Genomic DNA, 20,999 nt, shown 5'->3' with positions numbered 1-20,999 from the left:
TATATATAAATTACCAACCTATAGAACAAAGATTTGCAATTTTTTTCTCCCTATTAAATATTTTTCTTCAAATGAGTCAAAGAATTATTAAACATACCCCAAAATGGTACCAAGAAAAGCTACAGCTCATCCCATGGGTGGGACACAGAATACATTTAGTGGATTAGACCCGCTAACAGTACAACCACAGGATACAGCGACATCCCTTTCTGTCAGGGGGCAGCATATACCTTGAATTATTGTCATATCGTGTTGAGATTCACCCCTTAGGGTACTTTTACATGTACTGTGTATACTGATCGCACATATATGTTTACTGGATTGTGGTCTGCTCTGCTTTTCAGTCCTGTAAATGCATATGTGCAGGATATGTAGACACTAGTTGACCACATTTAGTCCATTACACTCAATGTATGATAATGACGGAACATCACGGTATAATATGGTGTCTCTTAATGACAGGTTTCCAACATATACCTTTAAAGTATCGTCAAATTGTAATGTAAACACCCCTAATATGCCATTTACTCCAGATGCAGGTTGGAAACTGTATGAAAAACATTAAGTGAACTGAGCACTGCAGATAGAGAACCTTTATTTCTAACATTTGTAAGGATTCTATAGCCGGCATCTAACCATGGCTCTAGGTAGACTATAACAGAGGTCTGTATACTGCCCAATACTGGCGCTGGGATGTACCATTCATCATGTGGCTTCTGTTGTTCCTTACTAACAGGATCTCGAGGTTCTTCGGCTGACTCCACTGAAAAGAAATATAAAAAAAAAAAAAAACAAGTCTTCTCTGTTTTGTCTTGATAAAAATCCTGATCATGTGACTATAACATTACAAGCCAAGATCATGGTCAGTATCAGATCCATCATGGCCACTTTCCCCCCTCTCTTGTCTCCAGTTCAGGTGTGGTTTGCAATTAAGCTCCATGTACTTCAATGGAACAATTGAACTTCAATTGAAACCCCACCCAATCTGGGGAAAGAGTGGGGGGAAAATGTTTTTATAGCACTGGATAACCCGTTTAAAAGGTTTGTCTGGGAAGCCTCTAGCTGGCTTCTGCCTTTTCCAAATTCCATGCAGTCCTGACCTCACAGGACCTCCCCAATGAGATAATCAGAGACAGTGTCTCAGTGCTACGGAGGATCAGAGGAGATGAATATGTTTATCCTTTTTACACCCCCCTATTGCAGCAATGTGTGGCCGATAATACTTCATTGGCTGCACAAAAGTTTCAATCAGTTGGTGGACAAGCGGTTTCTTTTTTAAAGGGTTACTCCAAACCGGTACTGGGATTTGTTTTCGTACTTGTGCTTTGTGCGGTCATTGTACATGGGCTATTCTGGTGTGTAACCAATGCTTTACTGTTATGCTATTTTTATTCTTCTGCATAAAACAGAAATAAAAATATTTTTAACCATAAGAGGGTACTCCAGAGACTGAGAATTTTTTGCTAATACATTGCTTTAATAAAGTTGCATTACTATCATAATTTTATTTAAAACAAACTATAGTTTTTTTTCCATTTACAGATATACTGCCGATGTATGGCAGCAGTAAGGGGTTACAAGGCCCCTCTGATGCCATTACTGGGGGACTTTTAATACAACTACAATGATCTCTCATAGAGATCAGTGTAGTATACAATATGCAACACTGATCGATTAGATTGTAGTGCCCTGGGCTGTTGAAGCCCAGATCTATGGATTACCAAGCCAGGATCAGCGCCAGAGCGACACTGAGGCCCAGCCAGGTAAGATAAAGCTGCAGAAAGTATACATTATAATAAACACAACAGATCAAAAATTACCTTTTTGAATGACGTTTCCCAAAAACAGTTTGGCTCCACGTGAAGTCTTACCAGTGCTTAGATCCTTCACTGAAATATATGAATCATAACAGATCAGTCTTCAATAAATGAAAAACTGACAGGAAAAAAATTTGGTGCGGATACAGATAAATAAATGGGCGACTAATTTACAGCAGAGTGTCACAGAGCACGTCCTTCACGTCTCTCTAGCTAATATCTTACATACAGTATAAGCAAATATGGCGCTGACGTTCAGCAGTAACTGAGAGACATAAAAATAATATGGTCACTACAGTAAACACAACCTGATAGTAAGCAACAATACTACTTTACTAATACTAGAATATCCAAGATTATTACTAATCACTGGAGTCTCTCGTCCATTGTGGGTTTGACAAATATAGGATAAGAGCTGATAGAATCATGAAATAACCTTATAAAAGCTGAGGTCATATTCGCTAATATCACTTAAAGTGTCACGGTCGTTTACAATTTTTTTGCAGAAATCAATAGTACAGGCGATTTTAAAGGAGAAGTCTGGCCAAAATTAATTTTTTATATGGTATTACTTATGGAAAGTTATACAATTTTCTAATGTACATTAATTATGGGAAATGCTCATATACTGCTATTTCCCTTAATTTAGTGTATCAGAAAGTGTTAGAATTCTCTCAGAACCAGTGACGTCACGACGAAACGTGTAATTCCTATGGAGTGTCCAGCAGGGGGCGCTCTATATATAGAAGTCAATGAGTGTACCTGCTGGACACTCCATTGGAATTACAATGGATGTGTGTATGTAATGTAATGTACTGTACTTTGCGATTGAATACATTTATGGAATACTTTGGGGAGTAAGTGTCCTTGCTCCCCAAAGTATCCCATAAATGTATTCAATAAATACATTTGCAGGGCAACGAGCAGGGAGGGAGAGAAGTGCCATCTACCTCCCCCCTCCTTGCTCGGTGCTGGGAACATATACAAAGTACCACTCCCCCATTATCTACAGATAATGGGGGAGTAGTACCTGTGCTATCTTATCGCCGCCCGCGCCGCCGCCGCTTACAGAAGTGCCGCCCGCTCCGCCGCCGCTCACAGAAGTGCCCTCTCCTCCTCCGCTCCCCCTCCTCCTCCCGGCTTGAAACACTATGGTCGCGCTGACTCCCCGCCGCCACTCACACTATCCGGCCAGCCGCCGCTCTCTGTACCTGCAGGCCGGCCGCGTCAGCCCTCACCACCCCGGCCTGGGACACCAGGAAGTACCAGGAGCGCCGTGCTCCCGGCCGGGGTGGGTGAGGGCTGACGCGGCCGGCCTGCAGGTAGAGAGGGACGGCTGGCCGGATAGTGTGAGTGGCGGAGGGGAGTCAACGGGGCCATAGTGTTTCAAGCCGGGAGGAGGGGGAGCGGAGGAGGAGAGGGCACTTCTGTGAGCGGCACCTCTATGAGCGGCGGCGGCGCGGGCGGCGATAAGATAGCACAGGTACTACTCCCCCATTATCTGCAGATCATGGGGGAGTAGTACGTTGTATATGTTCCCAGCACCGAGCAGGGAGGGGGGGAGGTAGATGGCACTTCTCTCCCTCCCTGCTCGGTGCCCTGCAAATGTATTTATTGAATACATTTATGGGATACTTTAGGGAGCAAGGACACTTACTCCCCAAAGTATTCCATAAATGTATTCAATCGCAAAGTACAGTACATTACATTACATACACACATCCATTGTAATTCCAATGGAGTGTCCAGCAGGGGCGCACTCTATATAGAAGTCAATGGTACTCATTGACTTCTATGTATAGAGCGCCCCCTGCTAGACACTCCATAGGAATTACACCTTTCGTCGTGACGTCACTGGTTCTGAGAGAATTCTAACACTTCCTGATACACTAAATTGAGGGAAATAGCAGTATATGAGCACTTCACATAATTAATGTACATTAGAAAACTGTATAACTTTCCATAATTAACAACATATAAAAAATTTATTTTGGCCGGACTTCTCCTTTAAGAAACTTTGTAATAGGGTTTATTAGCTGAAAAATGCTTTTTTATCATGAAAAAGAAGTTTGAAGCTCACCCCCCGTCTTCATTGTTATCTATGAAGAGGGGAGGAGGGAGATGAGGCAACAAAAGAGGACAAGAGTTAATTTACAGCTACATCACTGGTCTATCTCCTTTGAGGTCAGCACTGACCTCTATGATCTCAGAATATCAGCTTTCACACAGGTCCCGCTGTGTAATCCTTTGTTCTCTGCTGGCGACTAATCTCCCCCCTCCCCCCCTCTCCATAGAACAGACAGGGCCCGATTGATGTAAGAGTCGAGATTTCCTGATAATGAGGAGTGGATGAGAGAGGAAGGGGGGGGGGGGGGTGGACCTGGGGAAAAGTGGATTTTTGACTCACCTTAAAATCCCTTTATCATAGTCTTCATTGGGGGACACAGACACAATGGGTTATAGGCTGCTGCCACTAGGAGGCTGACACTAAGAAAAAAAAAAAAAAAAACCTGCTCCCCCCAGCAGGCTATACCCTCCCACTGGCACCAAGCTGATTCAGTTGGTGAAAAAGCAGTAGGAGAAGCAGAAAAAACAATAAATCAAACAGTCCACATCAGAAAAATAACCTGAAACCGCAGGCCAACCAGAAACTGGAATGAAAGAAAGGGTGGGTGCTGTGTCACCCAATGAAGACTACAAGAAACGGATTTTATGGTGAGTCAAAAATCCACTTTTCTTGTGCGTCTTATTAGGGGAAACAGACACCATGGGATGTCCAAAAGCAGTCCCTTGGGTGCTAATGAAACAGAGAGCAGAGGCTAGATCAGACGTGTCAAACTCAGGCCCTCCAGCAGTTACAAAACTACAATTACCATCATGCCTGGAGAGCTAAAGCTTTAGCTTTGGCTCTCCAGGCATGATGGGAATTGTAGTTCTGAAACAGCTGAAGGGCCTGAGTTTGACACCCTTGGGCTAGATTAAGGAAGCCACCGCTGCCTGCAAGACCTTGCGACCCAGACTCACATGGGCCGACGCAAAGGTGTCCACACGATAGAACCCGGGAAAACATATGGAGGGAGGTCCACGTGGCGGTCTTGCACATCTGAAGGGCCGAAGCCCTGTGGCGAATTGCCCAGGAAGCACCCACAAAACAAGTGGAATGAGCTCGCAACCGAAAAGGAGGCACCCAACCTTACTGCGGTAGGCCTGCAAGATGGCGGAGTGCACCCAGCGAGCAAGAGTCGCCTTGGACGCCGCCAGTCCCTTCCGGGGACCATCTGGAATGAAGAAAAGAGAATCTCACCGACAAAACAGTTTGGTATGGTTAAGGTACACGCGCAGGGCCCGCACGACATCCAACCAGTGGAGAGCACTCTCCCTAGGGTGCGAGGTGGTCGGGCAGAAAGAAGATGTCCTCATTGAGGTGGAATACCGAGAGCACCTTAGGCTGAAAAGAAGCCACAGTACGGAGCACCGCCTTATCCCGATGTAAAGTCAGGAAAGGGGACTTGCAGGAAAGAGCTGCCAGTTCAGACACCTGCCGAACACAGGTGACAGTTATCAAGAAAGCCACCTTCCAGGAGAGGATATCCAAGGGAACCTCCTTCAGCGGCTCAAAGGGAGCGGACTGTAAAGCATTCAGAACCAGGTTAAGGTCCCAAGGCAGGGTCGGGTGCCAGTAAGGGGGAACAAGATGAGCAATACCTTGGAGAAAGGTCTTAACCGGAGAGAGAGATGCCATGGGTCTCTGGAAAAAACTGAGAGTGCCAAAACCTGGCCCTTAAGGGAACTAAGAGACAGACCAGAGTCCAACCCTGCCTGGAGAAAGGAAAGGAGTCTAGGCAACGAGAAAGAAAAGGGAGAGGCTGAAGATTCGGCACAATGACGGAGATAAGCCTTCCAACATCTATGATAAACTCAGGCTGAAGCGGTTTTTCAAACTTCAACATGGTCTTGATAACCCTGTCTGAGAACCCTCAAGACCTCAAGATCCAGGTCCTTAATAGCCATGCAGTCAAATGTAGGGAGGCAAAACGCAGACGGTACAGCGGTCTCTGAGACAGAAGATCGGCGCGATCTGGGAGGCGCCATGGGACGTCGGCGGCGAAGGCGCCACTAGGATCACCGGAACGCCCTCCGCTTTGATCTTTCGCACTACCCGCAGGAGCAGCTGAAGAGGAGGAAAGATGTACAGAAGAACAAACTGGCGCCAAGAGATCACCACTGCATCCACAGCCAGCGCTTGAGGGGCCTGGGAGCGGCAAACGAAGGTCGGCAGTCAACGATTGAGGAGAGATGCCATCAGGTCGACATCCGGGGTCCCACACCTGTTGCATATCTGGGCAAAGACCTCCAGATGCAGTGTCTACTCTCCTGGGTCTCCACGCCCGGTATGTGAACCGCGGACAGAGCTGAAACATTGCTCTCTGCCCAGGAGAGGATCAGCGCCACTTATTCCATGGCGGACTTGCTGCGGGTCCCTCCTTGGTGATTTATATATGCCACAGCGGTTGCATTGTCGGACTGCACCCGCACAGGAAGACCTTGGAGCTGCGCCTGCAAATGCTGCGCCTGCAAATGGAGGAGAGAGAGGTGAATCCCCTGAAGCTCCAGCACGTTGATCGGGAGAAGAGCCTCTTGCGCTGCATGACCCTGCCAGACACTGCCCAAACCCTGCAGGCTGGCATCGGTGGTCACAATGTGCCAGTGAATGGGAAGGAACGAACGTCCTTGGCATATGCTCGGAGACCGAAGCCACCACTGTAGGTCCCGCTGAAAGTGAGACAGAATCCTGATCCTTCGCTCCAAGGCGGGGAGAGATCTGTCCCACCGAGACACTAAGAAGAGCTGGAGGGGGCGAGAGTGGAACTGGGCGAACGATGGATGGCCACAATATTTGCTGCAGTGAAGGCAGAGCTGCTGGCGGAGTCCAAGGAGACGGAGCAAAGATACTGACTGGCATCCTGAATCTGCTGCGCGACGTCCGCTAGCTTATCAGCTGGGGCGCCTGCAAAGATAGCCTCTTTCAGTTGCTTCGCCCAAGCCGAAACAGCCTTGGACACCCAAGTGGAGGCTAAGGTGAAAAGCAAGGAGGCGCCAGTCGCCTTGAAGGCTGACCTGGCAAGAGTCTCAACACGTTTATCCGTGGAGTCCTTGAGGGAGGCCGCATTGTCCAAAGGGAGAATGGTGGACTTAGACAGGCGGGAAACGGGTGGGTCCACAGAAGGGGATCCCGACCAAAGAGCAACCTTTTCCTGAGGAAAGGGGTAAAGTATGGCCATGCAATTAGGCTTAGAAAACCATTTGTCTGGCGACTTCCAATTCTTGGAAAATAAGTTGTCGAACTCCTTATTACTGGGGAAGAAAGGACAGACGCGCCCAGCACTTTTACTAAAGAAGACCTCATCCGAGGGCGGATCCTGAGGATCCTTGAGCTGAAAAGTGTCCCGAACAGCAGTTACCAGACTGTCCACCATGGAGGACAAGTGAGCCGAATCTGACTCCGAATCTGGATCTAAGTCGGAGTCTGATGGCTCGGCTGAGGAGCGGGAGTGGTGAGAAGAGGCAGAACCATGAGCTTGAGCTCCAACAGATCGAGAGGCCGAGGAGGAATGGGAGGACGAGGTCTGGCCACGTTTGAGGGCAGCCCCGACTGGCGCGATCATCTGAAACCACCTGCCTGCCCTGAGAAGAGGTAGAAGCACCTGAAGTGCGAGCAGAGAGGCGATCCAAGGCCGCCGTGACTGACTGAGAAAGCTGCGCCATCTGGGAGACGGAACGGCAGAGAGAGCGAGCCCAGGCCGGGGCGGATTCCTGCGAGTCCTGGACCAGTGTGTCATCCTGAGGAGTCGGCGGTGGCGAAGCAGATCGCGAGGAGCAGGCAGCACAGAGGGGCTGTGAATGCCTCTAGAGGAGGACTTGCTGTTACAGGAAGAACGACGACGACGAAAAGCTTCAGGCCTGGAGTCAAACATAATGCACGATTAGAGCAAAAAAATGAAAAACTTAGAATTTGCCCCCTAACGAACTAGGAACTGATGGAGCTGACAGTCTATGCTAACAGGGTGCTGCTCCAGAAAGCTGAGGCACGGTAAGAGAAAGGGAGCATTCAGAATGTATTGTAGGGAATATATGTATATATGTAGAGATGAGGCGGCACTCCAGATATAAGTGAATAAAAAGTGGTTTGGTTTATTCACCCAACATGCAACGTTTCAATCTACTCAATGAGATCTTTGTCAAGCAGTGAAATAAGACATCAGGGGCTGGTATTTAACACACCATAGGCCAGCCCACTAATCATGTGACATCATGGCAATAAGCCTTATAAATATACAAAATAAAAACATAATAATGTATCACATTATTATGTTTTTATTTTGTATATTTATAAGGCTTATTGCCATGATGTCACATGATTAGTGGGCTGGCTTATGGTGAGAGGAGTCCCAGTAGAGAGGACCGGAAGCAGGAGGCTGCGGCAACGTTTTCTAGGTGGAAAAATGCAACTGCTATGGCCTTTTAAACACAAGGAGGAAAAAACGAAAACGCAAAAACGAAAATTGGCTCCATCCTTAAGAGGTTAATGGAGAAGTCCGGCAAAATTTTTTATTAAAGTATTGTATTGCCCCCCAAAAGTTATACAAATCCCCAATATACACTTATTACGAGAAATGCTTATAAAGTGCTTTTTTCCCTGCACTTACTACTGCATCAAGGCTTCACTTACTGGATAACATGGTGATGTCACGACCCAACTACCAGAGCTGTGTAGGCTGTGGCTGCTGGAGAGGATGATGGCAGGGGGACACAGGGCACTGGAGGGACACTGAGCATCTCCCTGCCATCATCCTCTCCAGCAGCCACAGCCTGCACAGCTCTGGAAGTCGGGTCGTGACATCACCATTTTATCAAGGAAGTAAAAACCTTGATGCAGTTTTAAGTGCAGGGAAAAAAGCACTTTATGTGCATTTCCCATAATAAGTGTATATTGGTGATTTGTGTAACTTTTTGGGGGCAATACAATACTTTAACAACAATTTTCGTCTGACTTCTCCTTTAACCCTTTAATGACGGGGCCAATTTTCGTTTTTGCATTTTCGTATTTTCCTCTTTGTGTTTAAAAGGCCATAGCACTTGCATTTTTCCACCTAGAAACCCATATGAGTGCTTATTTTTTGCATCATTCATTGTACTTTGCAATGACAGGCTGAATTTTTGCATACACTACACTGCGAAACCAGAAAAAAATTCAAAGTGTGGTGAAATTGAAAAAAAAAACAAAAAAACAAAAAAACGCATTTCTTTTATTTGGGGGGTATTTGTTTTTACGCCATTTGCCCTGGGGTAAAACGATATATAACATGTATAACTTTTCTTTTATCTGATGGCCTGTAAAAAATTCAAACCATTGTTAACAAATATACGTTCCTTAAAATCGCTCCATTCCCAGACTTATAGCGCTTTTATCCTTTGGTCTATGGGTCTGTGTCAGGTGTCATTTTTTGTGCCATGATGTTTTCTTTCTATCGGTACCTTGATTGCACATATACGACTTTTTGATCGCTTTTTATAAAACATTTTCTGGATTTGATGCGACCAAAAATGCGCAATTTTGCACTTTGGGAATTTTTTTGCGCTTACGCCGTTTACCGCGCGAGATCAGTAATGTGATTAATAGTTCGGGCGATTACGCACGCGGCGATAGCAAACGTTTATTTATTTATTTAAAACATGGGGAAAGAGGGGTGATTCAAACTTTAATTAGGGGAGGGGGCTTTTTACTAATAACAATACCTTTTTTTTTTTTACACATATACTAGAAGCCCCCTGAGGCCAAAAACAAACGAGTGCCGAGCCGGGGGCGGCGCCATCTTGGAGCGGACCCCAGCCGGCACCACACACAGAGATCACTCCTCCGGGAGTCCTGGAGGAGGGATCTCCCCCACTAGACACCAGGGAACGGCTGCATCCGGTAATCGGAGGCAGCTGTCAACTTTGACAGCTGCCTCCGAATATCTGATCAACGGGCACGGCAATCAGACCATGCCCGCTAATAGCCGCAGTCCCGGGCTACACGCGGCACCCGGGATCGCGGAGGTTCAGAGCGGGGTCGCCGCGCGGCCCCGCTTTGAACACCTCCTGGGGACATATGATGTACAGGTACGTCATATGTCCCTAAGAGGTTAAGAGGAATACATTTCACAACACACAAGAACATTTCATTACATACCTTTGGTTAACATGATTGCACGAACGGCATCAATATGCAACAGTTCGCCCTCATAACATCCATGAACTGTTGTAATTCTTATATTTGTCCCGATCAACTTTCTCAGAAATTCTATCTCGCTGACCAGGTCCATTCTGCAGCCATAGGCGACTTTCCTGCAGAGTAAAAAATATCATTTAGGTCAGGTGGCATCAGAAAAATGTGACCAAACACAACTGTGTTTTGGTCATAAGTCACACACAGTAACATAAATACAACCACAATGTAAGTCATGTGAAGCTGTGACCCGTTTTGTAAAATGGTTTTCCTCGCGCCATAAGCCGACTCAATGTGGCACTGCTACATCACAACTAGACCGGCTCACAAATACTAATGCAAAAGGCTGACACAAATACTGTTGTGTGAAACTGATGAATTTAGACATGACAACATTTTCCAGTGAGATCAATTCCACAACAAAATCCTTCACAAAAGTCACATTACAGAAAATTTCCTAGGGAGATTTACTGCAGTTTTCAGCCCTATACATGTCAATTATCTTCAGCGACTCTGCAGCAAATTCGGCCATGTCTGAACGCACCCTTTGGTCAAGTTCAGACGTTGTGGAATTATTCCAGATTCCACATGCAAATCTTCAGCAAATTACACTGCAATATATGCGGATGACATTTATAAAACCCCATTCAAATATGCAGCATAGCCATTATTTTTCCTCCTTGCCTTTCATCAACAGAGACTGGGCTTATTATACATGGGATCAATAACTGGGCACCACCGGGGTCAGTAACTGAGAGAGACAATTTTCTGACAAGATGTCAAAGGAAGGAAGAGGAAACAATGAGTGGGGACATGGAGCATGCCCCTAGCCATATATAATGTTTTTTTAATACAATAGAAATCCTTTAAAGGGATTATCTGGGATTTCGCAATTTTAAATATTTAGCTGCTGTTATACTAAAAAAAACAAAACAATAAAGAGCCTATACTTACCAGTCCACACTCCCACAGTGTTGCCGGAGTCCCCTGCTGACTGCAGCACCTCCACTTTCGAGCCAAACTCCTATTGGGAGTGACAGTCCACTCAGCCAATCACTTGGCAAGTGATTAGCCAAGCAGGCTGTCACTCCCGGTATGAGTTTGTCTTGAAAGAGGTGGTGCTGCGTTGTGTAACAGAAGACAACCCCCTTTAAATGACTGACGTCGGAGCTAGGTCTGATGCCACTTACTGACTGCAGTTGAAAGATGTTCAAAGTCATAGTGTATGGCAAGAGCTCGGCTCCCAAGCTTTCTCCATACCTTTTTATCACCAAGGCTGCCTTTAGAGGTTTGACTGCACCCTGTACAGTCATTTTCTTTTGGTGCTCGCCTCTCACATTGACTGTGGCATCTAAATAGTTAAACAGTTAGGCTCAGAGGTTTCATTTTTTTTTTTTACAATTTTTTCGCCTTAGTGTACAGAATTACAGCAAGAGCACTCCAGTTTCAAAGCAAGCTTTGAAAAAATGATTTAACCCTTAGAGCAGTTATTTTCAACCTTTTTTGAGCCGCGGCACTTTTTATACTTAAAAAATCCCGGGGCACACCACCAACCAAAATGGCAAAAAATGACACTAAAACAGTACATATTATACTTATAGTTAATAATATAGATTCTAAATGTATTTATTCTCACTCAGTGTGAAACCTGGGCCTGTTTTCTTCTCCCCCCTGTGCTTCTCTCCACCATACTTCTCCCCCCTACTTCTCTCCTGTGCTTTTCTCCACCATACTTCTCCCCCCTGCTTCTCTCCTGTGCTTCTCTCCACCATACTTCCCCCCTTGCTTCTCTCCACCACACTTCTCCCCCCTGCTTCTCTCCACCATACTTCTCCCCCCTGCTTCTCTCCTGTGCTTCTCTCCACCATACTTCTCCCCCCTGCTTCTCTCCTGTGCTTCTCTCCCCCATGCTTCTCTCCTGTGCTTCTCTCCACCATACTTCTCCCCCGCTTCTCTCCCCCCTGCTTCTCTCCTGTGCTTCTCTCCACCATACTTCTCCCACTGCTTCTCTCCACCATACTTCTCCCCCCTGCTTCTCTCCTGTGCTTCTCTCCACGACACTTCTGCCCCCTGCTTCTCTCCTGTGCTTCTCTCCCTCATGCTTCTCTCCCCCATGCTTCTCTCCACCATACTTCTCCCCCTGCTTCTCTCCACCATACTTCTCCCCCCTGCTTCTCTCCACCATACTTCTCCCCCTTGCTTCTCTCCTGTGCTTCTCTTCACCATACTTTTCCCCCCTGCTTCTCTTCAGTGCTTCTCTCCCCCATGCTTCTCTCCACCATACTTCTCCCCCTGCTTCTCTCCTGTGCCTTTCTCCCCCATGCTTCTCTCCTGTGGTTCTCTCCACCATACTTCTCCCCCCCTGCTTCTCTCCCCCATGCTTCTCCCCCCCTGCTTCTCTCCACCACACTTCTCCCCCCTGCTTCTCTCCTGTGCTTCTCTCCACCATACTTCTCCCCCCTGCTTCTCTCCTGTGCTTCTCTCCACCATACTTCTCCCCCCTGCTTCTCTCCTGTGCTTCTCTCCACCATACTTCTCCGCTTCTCTCCCCCATGCTTCTCTCCTGTGCTTCTCTCCACCATACTTCTCCCACTGCTTCTCTCCACCATACTTCTCCCCCCTGCTTCTCTCCTGTGCTTCTCTCCACGACACTTCTGCCCCCTGCTTCTCTCCTGTGCTTTTCTCCCTCATGCTTCTCTCCCCCATACTTCTCCCCCTGCTTCTCTCCACCATACTTGTCCCCCCTGCTTCTCTCCACCATACTTGTCCCCCCTGCTTCTCTCCTGTGCTTCTCTTCACCATACTTCTCCCCCCTGCTTCTCTCCAGTGCTTCTCTCCCCCATGCTTCTCTCCTGTGCTTCTCTCCACCATACTTCTCCCCCTGCTTCTCTCCTGTGCCTTTCTCCCCCATGCTTCTCTCCTGTGGTTCTCTCCACCATACTTCTCCCCCCTGCTTCTCTCCCCCCTGCTTCTCTCCCCCATGCTTCTCTCCACCATGCTTCTCTCCTGTGCTTCTCTCCACCATACTTCTCCCCCCTGCTTCTCTCCACCATACTTCTCCCCCTGCTTCTCTCCCCCCTGCTTCTCTCATCTGCTTCTCTCCCCCATGCTTCTCTTCACCATACTTCTCCCCCCTGCTTCTCTCCTGTGCTTCTCTCCACCATACTTCTCCCCCCTGCTTCTCTCCACCATACTTCTCCCCCCTGCTTCTCTCCACCATACTTCTCCCCCCTGCTTCTCTCTTCCATGCTTCTCTCCTGTGCGTCTCTCCCCCATGCCTCTCTCCTGTGCCTCTCTCCACCATACGTCTCCCCCTGCTTCTCTCCCCCATGCTTCTCTCCACCATATTTCTCCCCCCCTGCTTCTCTCCACCATACTTCTCCCCCCTGCTTCTCTCCTGTGCTCCTCCCCCATGCTTCTCTCCACCATACTTCTCCCCCTGCTTCTCTCCTGTGCCTTTCTCCCCCATGCTTCTCTCCTGCGCTTCTCTCCCCCATGCTTCTCTCGACCATACTTCTCCCCCCTGCTTCTCTACCCCATGCTTCTCTCCACCATACTTCTCCCCACTGCTTCTCTCCACCATACGTCTCTCCCCTGATTCTCTCCTGTGTTTCTCTCCCCCATGCTTCTCTCCCGTGCTTCTCTCCACCATACTTCTCCCCCCTGCTTCTCTCCACCATAATTCTCCCCCCTGCTTCTCTTCCCCATGCTTCTCTCCACCATACTTCTCCCCCCTGCTTCTCTTCCCCATGCTTCTCTCCACCATACTTCTCCCCCCTGCTTCTCTCCTGTGCTTCTCTCCCCCCTGCTTCTCTCCACCATACTTCTCTCCCCCCTGCTTCTCTCCGCTGTTTCTCTCACCCATCCCCAGGTTTCTCTCCCCCCCTTCCTCCTCACCTCCTCCGAGATGGTTGCCGCTGCTGTCAGCCTCACCTACTGGCCGCCCGTAGGACCCGGACGTGCTCCTTCAACCAGCGGAGACCGGGAGTGTGGTGCGCTGCGTAGTGCACACACTGATTGGATGCAGCGCACCACGCAACCGCCCACATTATAATCCGCCACTGATCGCTGCACATTGCCGGGGAACAAAACACAGGGGCACCATAGTTTGGGGAACTTTCCCCGCAGCACACCCGACCATGTGTCGCGGCACACTGGTTGAAAATCACTGCCTTAGAGGACACAGCTAGTTTTCATTTTTGCGCTTTTGCTTTTTCCTCCTTGTGTATATAAGGCCATAGCGCGTGCATTTTTCAACCCAACCACCCAACATGGACCTGCATCTCTCTATGGCTTGGTGTAATAGCGCCTTAAGACTCAATGGCATGAGCAGATAAAGGGACTTCTGCTTCACATAGAATATGCTGTAAGATTTAGCTTTTGGGTATGTGCACGCTACACAATACGTGCAGCGACTTCAAGCAGATTCCGCTTGAAGTTCCGCCCATTCTATAGATTCAATAATATTTGCCGGCCTCCCAATGAATTGACACATCAATTCTTTGGGAGGCCGGCGAATATTATTCTATGGGTGGACAGCGAAATTTGCTAGTGAGTATCACTGAGTCTATGGGACATGAAGTACTTCAAGTGGAGGCCACATAGTCAAGTCACATCTCCACGCGTATTACGTAGTGTGCACATAGCCTTTCTGAGCACAGGTCACATAATGGAGGGATGTAGTGGAGCAGAGTACATAACAGATATCAGATTTCCTGATAATGAGTAGTGGATGAGAGAGAGATGGGGGGGCTGGGAAAAGGCTTTTTGAATGCAGATAATGGCATATTTGCCTAATAAACCCAATTACAAAGTTTCTTAAAATTGCCAGCACTATTGATTTCTGCAAAAAAAAAAAAAAAAAACGAAATTACAGTGACACTTTACAGAAGCCTCTAGTTTTGTTTATTTTTTTCATGTGATGATGCTGATGTGTAATTTTATGCCCATATAAAAGTGTTTTTACATCCAGATATTCAGGCAAAACAAAGAATATTAAACCTTTCATTAATTGTTAGTCAACTTACATTGTATACCAGGAGTGTCAAACTTAGGCCCTCCAGCTGTTGCAAAACTACAATTCCCATCATACCTGGACAGACAAACCTTTGGCTGGAGGGCCTGAGTTTGACACATCTGTTGTATACTTAGCGGGTGCTCCCACTGTATGCTGCAGTATGTGGGATTCACTTCACGCAAGTTCAAAGTTCAAACACTGCATATCAGAATTTCTCACTGACACTGACTCGGCTGCCATTAGGTCTAATGTGCACAGGGCTCTATCTGGGCTCTCCAAACATTTTGTAAATAATCATGAGGGAGATACGCTTGGCCTAAGGGTCTGTTTCCACAGATATCTGACAGATTATTGGGCCAAAGCCAGGAACAGACTATAAACAGAGAACAGGTCATAATGGAAAGACTGAGATATCTCCTCTTTTCAAATCCATTCCTGGCTTTGGCTTTAAAGGGAACCAATCACTGGAAAAACGCATATAGAGCTTTTGAAATGTGCTGTTAGAGCACACAGCACACTTGCCACACGTGTTTCCATAGCCTCCCTGCCTCCCCCCTGTAAGCCGCAAAGTAACTTTATAAAACTGGCGCCCTGTATGCTAATTACCTGAGGTAGTCACCTGGGCGGTGTTCGGCTAGCAGGTAGTCACGGTCCCCTGGGCGTTCTTCCGCTGTAATCACGCCCCTCTGGGCGTGATTCAAATGGCAGAGTGGCTGTGGCGTCATTCGGGAGCGCGCCGTGCCCAACGTCGGCGCACTTACGTACTGATGCCGGACGCCGCCGCTCATGCGCAGTGCAGCCGCTTCCATTCCGGTTGGACTGCGCCTGTGCAGAATAGCCTCGAACTCCGGCTAACAGGCTATTCAAGGCTATTCTGCACAGGCGCAGTACCGCCGGAATGGAAGCGGCTGCACTGCGCATGTGCCGCGGCGTCAGGCATCAGAATGTCACAGCTACTCGGCCATTTGAATCACGCCCAGAGGGGCGTGATTACAGCGGAAGAACGCCCAGGGGACAGTGACTACCTGCTAGCCGAACACCGCCCAGGTGACTACCTCAGGTAATTAGCATACAGGGCGCCAGTTTTATAAAGTTACTTTGCGGCTTACACGGGGAAGGCACGGAGGCTATGGAAACACGTGTGGCAAGTGTGCTGTGTGCTCTAACCGCACATTTCAAAAGCTCTATATGCGTTTTTCCGGTGATTGGTTCCCTTTAATAATCTGTCAGATTATTAGGCTATGTTCACACACAGTATTTTTAATCAGTATTTTGTTCAGTGTTTTTCACACACTGCTTAAATTAAAGGAGAAGTCCGGCCAAAATTAATTTTTGATATGTTGTTACTTATGAAAAGTTATACAAATTTCTAATGTACATTAATTATGGGAAATGCACATATACTGCTATTTCCCTTAATTTAGTAGATCAGGAAGTGTTAGAATTCTCTCTGAAGAAGTGACGTCACGACCCAGGGTGTAATTCCTATATAGTGTCCAGCAGGGGGCGCTCTCTATATAGAAGTCTATGGGACTTTATTGTTTCTATGGGTTTCTATCTAATGTAATGCAATGTTATGTACAGTGTGCTTTATTGAATGAATACATCTATGGAATACTTTGGGGAGCAAGTGTCCTTGCTCCCCAAAGTATTGCATAAATGTATTAATTCAATACATTCGGATATCACAGTAAGCCCGCCGATCCGCCGCATTTCCGCCGATCCGCCGCATTCCTGCCGATCCGGACCATATACATTGAACTACAGCTCCCATCATCTGCTTCTAGTATGAACAGGTGATGGGAGCTGTAGTTGGGTAAGGGATATGACATGCCGCCGGGCGCAGGGGGGAGCCGCTCAGTACACAGGAGCGCTCCCCCCTCCTCCTTCTCCTTCCGTGATAACTTCCGCCTATAGCACTGCTGAGTCCCTGCCTGGCCGCCGCTCTCCGCTCACATATACCGGCTCCCGGCATCAGCGCGGACACCAGGATGCATCGGGAGCCGGTATGTATGGGGGGAGAGTGGAGAGCGGCGGCCAGGCAGGGACTCAGCATTGGTATAGGCGGAAGTTATCCCGGAAGGAGGAGGAGGGGGAGAGCTGCTGTGTACTGAGCGGCTCCCCCCTGCGCCCGGCGGCATGTCATATCCATTACCCAGCTACAGCTCCCATCACCTGTTCATACTATAAGCAGATGATGGGAGCTGTAGTTCAATGTATATGGTCCGGATCGGCGGGAATGCAGCGGATCGGCGTGCGGCGGATCGGCGGAAATGCGGCGGATCGGCGGGCTTACTGTGATATCCGAATGTATTGAATTAATACATTTATGCAATACTTTGGGGAGCAGGGACACTTGCTCCCCAAAGTATTCCATAGATGTATTCATTCAATAAAGCACACTGTACATAACATTGCATTACATTAGAGAGAAACCCATAGAAACAATAAAGTCCCATAGACTTCTATATAGAGAGCGCCCCCTGCTGGACACTCCATAGGAATTACACCCTGGGTCGTGACGTCACTTCTTCAGAGAGAATTCTAACACTTCCTGATCTACTAAATTAAGGGAAATAGCAGTATATGTGCATTTCCCATAATTAATGTACATTAAAAATTTGTATAACTTTTCATAAGTAACAACATATCAAAAAATAATTTTGGCCGGACTTCTCCTTTAAGTGGATGGCCGTCATTTAACAGCAAATAACAGCCGTTATTTCAAAACAAGGGCTGTTTTAAAATAACAGCAATTATTTGCCATTAAATGGCGGCCATTCACTCAATTTCTGTTTTCTATCCACTCCTGGTTTTGGTTGATACTGTGTGTGAACATAGCCTAAGACTGTTTGGTATTGAAAAGGTCAGTAAACCTCTACTTGGTAGTGACTAGTATGCAGTATCACTATCCACGTTACGACATGACTAAAGGGTATTACCCCGAAACGCCAGCATGTTGGGGTCATCAGGTCACTCCTCACTCTGGAGGCTATGTGATGACAATGGTTCTGCCTCTAAAGCCAATGGCACCTTTAAAGTGACTGTACCACCAGGCCCAGGCTGAAGACGGGCCGACCCACCCTTGGAGGGAGGAAACCCCAGCCCCTCTATGATAGGGTTCCATTGATTCTAATGGAGTTACATCATGGAGGGGCTGGGGTTTCTTCCCTCTAAGGGTGGGTTGGCCCGCCTCCAGTGCTTCAGACTGGGCCTGGTGGTACAGTCACTTTAAATTATTTCTCAGAGAGATGGCCCTCATGTAGAAAATATATGGTAACCTTTAAGGGGGGGGCACAACTCTCCTTCTGTATTCCAGCCCTGCTTATAGTCACAGATGTATAAATATGTATATACTGTATCGAGAGAGAGGCTTATAAGCTGTTACAAACATTTGCCCCATGCATTGTCAGCAGAGCCAAAGTGATGGCTGAAATTGTGTGAACAGAGCTTTCCATCTAACCACATTATAAACCACTAAATGTGAACAGGGGTGTAGCTAAAGATTCACAGGCCCTGTCACTGGTGTGTAGTATACATTATTATAGTGAGTGTTAGGCTGCATTCACATGTTCCGTGTTCTGTCCGTGAGACCTGGATGACACTGACTGTGAATGCCTGTCCTGGACTGTTTCTCCGCATGGCATGATGTGTCAGCATCATGCTGGGAGCATTCACCCTCCATGTCGTCGGTGTTTCACGGACAGAGCAAACACGTAGTATGAACTCAGCCTTAGGCTAGGGCCACACTGTGTTTTTTGCATTTGTGTTCATCCGTTTTGATCCTTTTTTCCCATTGATTTCCATAAAAAAAACGGATGTGTTTTGATCCATTTTTAAATAACTGAAGTCAATGGAAAAATGGATCTAAATATATGCACACAAATTCATCCATTGTTTGCATAAAACCGAAGAAAAAAACTGCAAAATAGCAAGTGTGCCATGGTGAGCCCTGCTCGCCTGATGCTTCTTAGTAAATCCAGACAGGTAAATGGTTGTTCAGCTTTAAAGGACAACCCCGTCCAAAATCGATTTTTAATATGTTATTTCATAAGCAAAGTTAGACAAATTCCTAATATACACTAATTATGGGAAATGCAGACATGCACATATAGGGGGAGATTTATCAACAGGGGATTTTTCTAGATGTGATCTAGTTCTGCTTTGGCATGAATAGACTGGTCTATATAGGGTACAAACCCACTTGACGTATTTGCTGCGTGAATCAGTCTTAAAAATAAGCAGGCAAAACGCAGGTTGGCTTTATACGATTGTTCTGCGCTAAAATACGCAATTGCGTCTTTTTGAAGCGTGAAGCTTGTTGTTAGCAAAGCATCAGTTGTTAACAACCTGTGCGAAAAACGCATGTAGCTTCATGCTTCAAAAATACGCAATTGCGTATTTTAACAACTTATGCTTTGCTAACAACAAGCTTCACGCTTCAAAAATACGCAATTGCGTATTTTAACACAGAACAATCGTATAAAGCCAACCTGCGTTTTACCTGCTTATTTTTAAGACTGATTCACGCAGCAAATACGTCAAGTGGGTTTGTACCCATACCCAAGTGCAATTTACTATCAGGGATACGCCTGGTCTATTTTCTGTGGTGCTGATTTGTTTGGCTCAGAATTGTCTCTGAATAGTCTCAAAATTGTCTCTGAATAGTCTCAAAATTGTCTCTGAATAGTCTCAGAATTGTCTCTGAATTGTCTCAGAATTGTTTCTGAATAGTCTCAGAATTGTCTCTAAATCGTCTCATTGGCCCTGGTAGCGTCCTGGGTAATAAGCATTTTCTTCTCCCTTTCTTTTTTCAGATAGCGGCATGCAGAGGATTACGGCGGATTCGTTTGGACTACATCGATTACCGGCGGACTTTACTGTTCAATAAAATGGTCAATGAGGGGTGCGGGGGTGTTTTTAATTTAAATAAAATCATTTTCTCGGTGTGTTGTGTTTTCTTTCATTTCTCTACAGACTTAGTAGTGGAAGCCGTCTAATAGACAGAATCCATTACTAAGTCAGGGCTTAGTGTTAGCCGGTATAAAATGGCCAACACTAACCCCCCCATTATTACCCCAGTACCCAATGCCACCAGGGGTACTGGGAAGAGCCGGGTGCCAGTGGTCCCGGAGCGTCAAAATTGGCGCTCCTGGACTGGGGCTGCAGCAGGCTGGTAATATTTAGGCTGGGGAGGGCCCAAACCAATGGCTGGTTATGAAAATAGGGGGGACCCTATGCGTTTTTTTTATTTATTTTAAAAAAACAAACGTATAGGGTCCCCCCTATTTCCATAACCAGCCAGGTTAAAAACTAAGCGACAGCAGCCTGGTAACATCAGGGTGGGAAGAGCCATTGGATTAGGCAATCTCCAGCCTAAATATTACCAGCCTGCTGCCGCCCCAGTCCAGGAGCGCCAATTTTGACGCTCCGGGACCACTGGCACCCGGCTCTTCCCAGTACCCCTGGTGGCATTGGGTACTGGGGTAATAATGGGGGGGTTAGTGTTAGCCATTTTATACCGGCTAACACTAGGCCCCGACTTAGTAATAGATTCCGTCTATCAGACAGCTTCCACTACTAAGTCTGTAGAGAAATGAAAGAAAACACAACACACCGGGAAAATGTTTTTATTCAAATAAAAACACCCCCACACCCCTCGTTGACCATTTCATTGAACAGTAAAGTCCGCTGGTCATCGACGTAGTCCAAACGAATTTGACGTAATCCTCTGCATGCCGCTATCTGGAAAAGAAAAGACACAAGCAAAAACAAATAGCAAGTAAGGGGTTAAGTCCCAGGGAGCCAGACTGTAACTCCCATGCCTATGCTGGAGGTCAACAAAACACAACAATCACTGAACTCAGGGAGAACAGTGAAAAATTCCAATGGAGTA

At 46.9% G+C, this 20,999-nt stretch overlaps 1 protein-coding gene across 4 annotated transcripts in view; it reads right to left on the bottom strand.

The window, feature by feature from the left end:
- Window positions 1-20,999, bottom strand: part of LOC138792279 (piRNA biogenesis protein EXD1-like) — a 70,964-nt gene that overhangs the window by 23,689 nt on the left and 26,276 nt on the right. For 2 of the 4 annotated variants that reach the window (XM_069969522.1, XM_069969532.1), the window contains exons 2-4: window positions 10,051-10,205; window positions 1,821-1,889; window positions 637-763 (exon numbers count right to left, since the gene is read on the bottom strand). In XM_069969522.1, coding sequence (XP_069825623.1) covers window positions 637-763; window positions 1,821-1,889; window positions 10,051-10,205 — 351 coding nt within the window. The remainder of the gene's footprint in view (window positions 1-636; window positions 764-1,820; window positions 1,890-10,050; window positions 10,206-20,999) is intronic. The other 2 variants (XM_069969540.1, XM_069969548.1) reach the window with 2 other exon arrangements.

The sequence above is a fragment of the Dendropsophus ebraccatus genome, chromosome 1 (genome assembly GCF_027789765.1).
Source record: "Dendropsophus ebraccatus isolate aDenEbr1 chromosome 1, aDenEbr1.pat, whole genome shotgun sequence".
Taxonomy (NCBI): Eukaryota; Metazoa; Chordata; class Amphibia; order Anura; family Hylidae; genus Dendropsophus; species Dendropsophus ebraccatus.
This window is presented reverse-complemented; position numbering and strand designations above follow the sequence as displayed.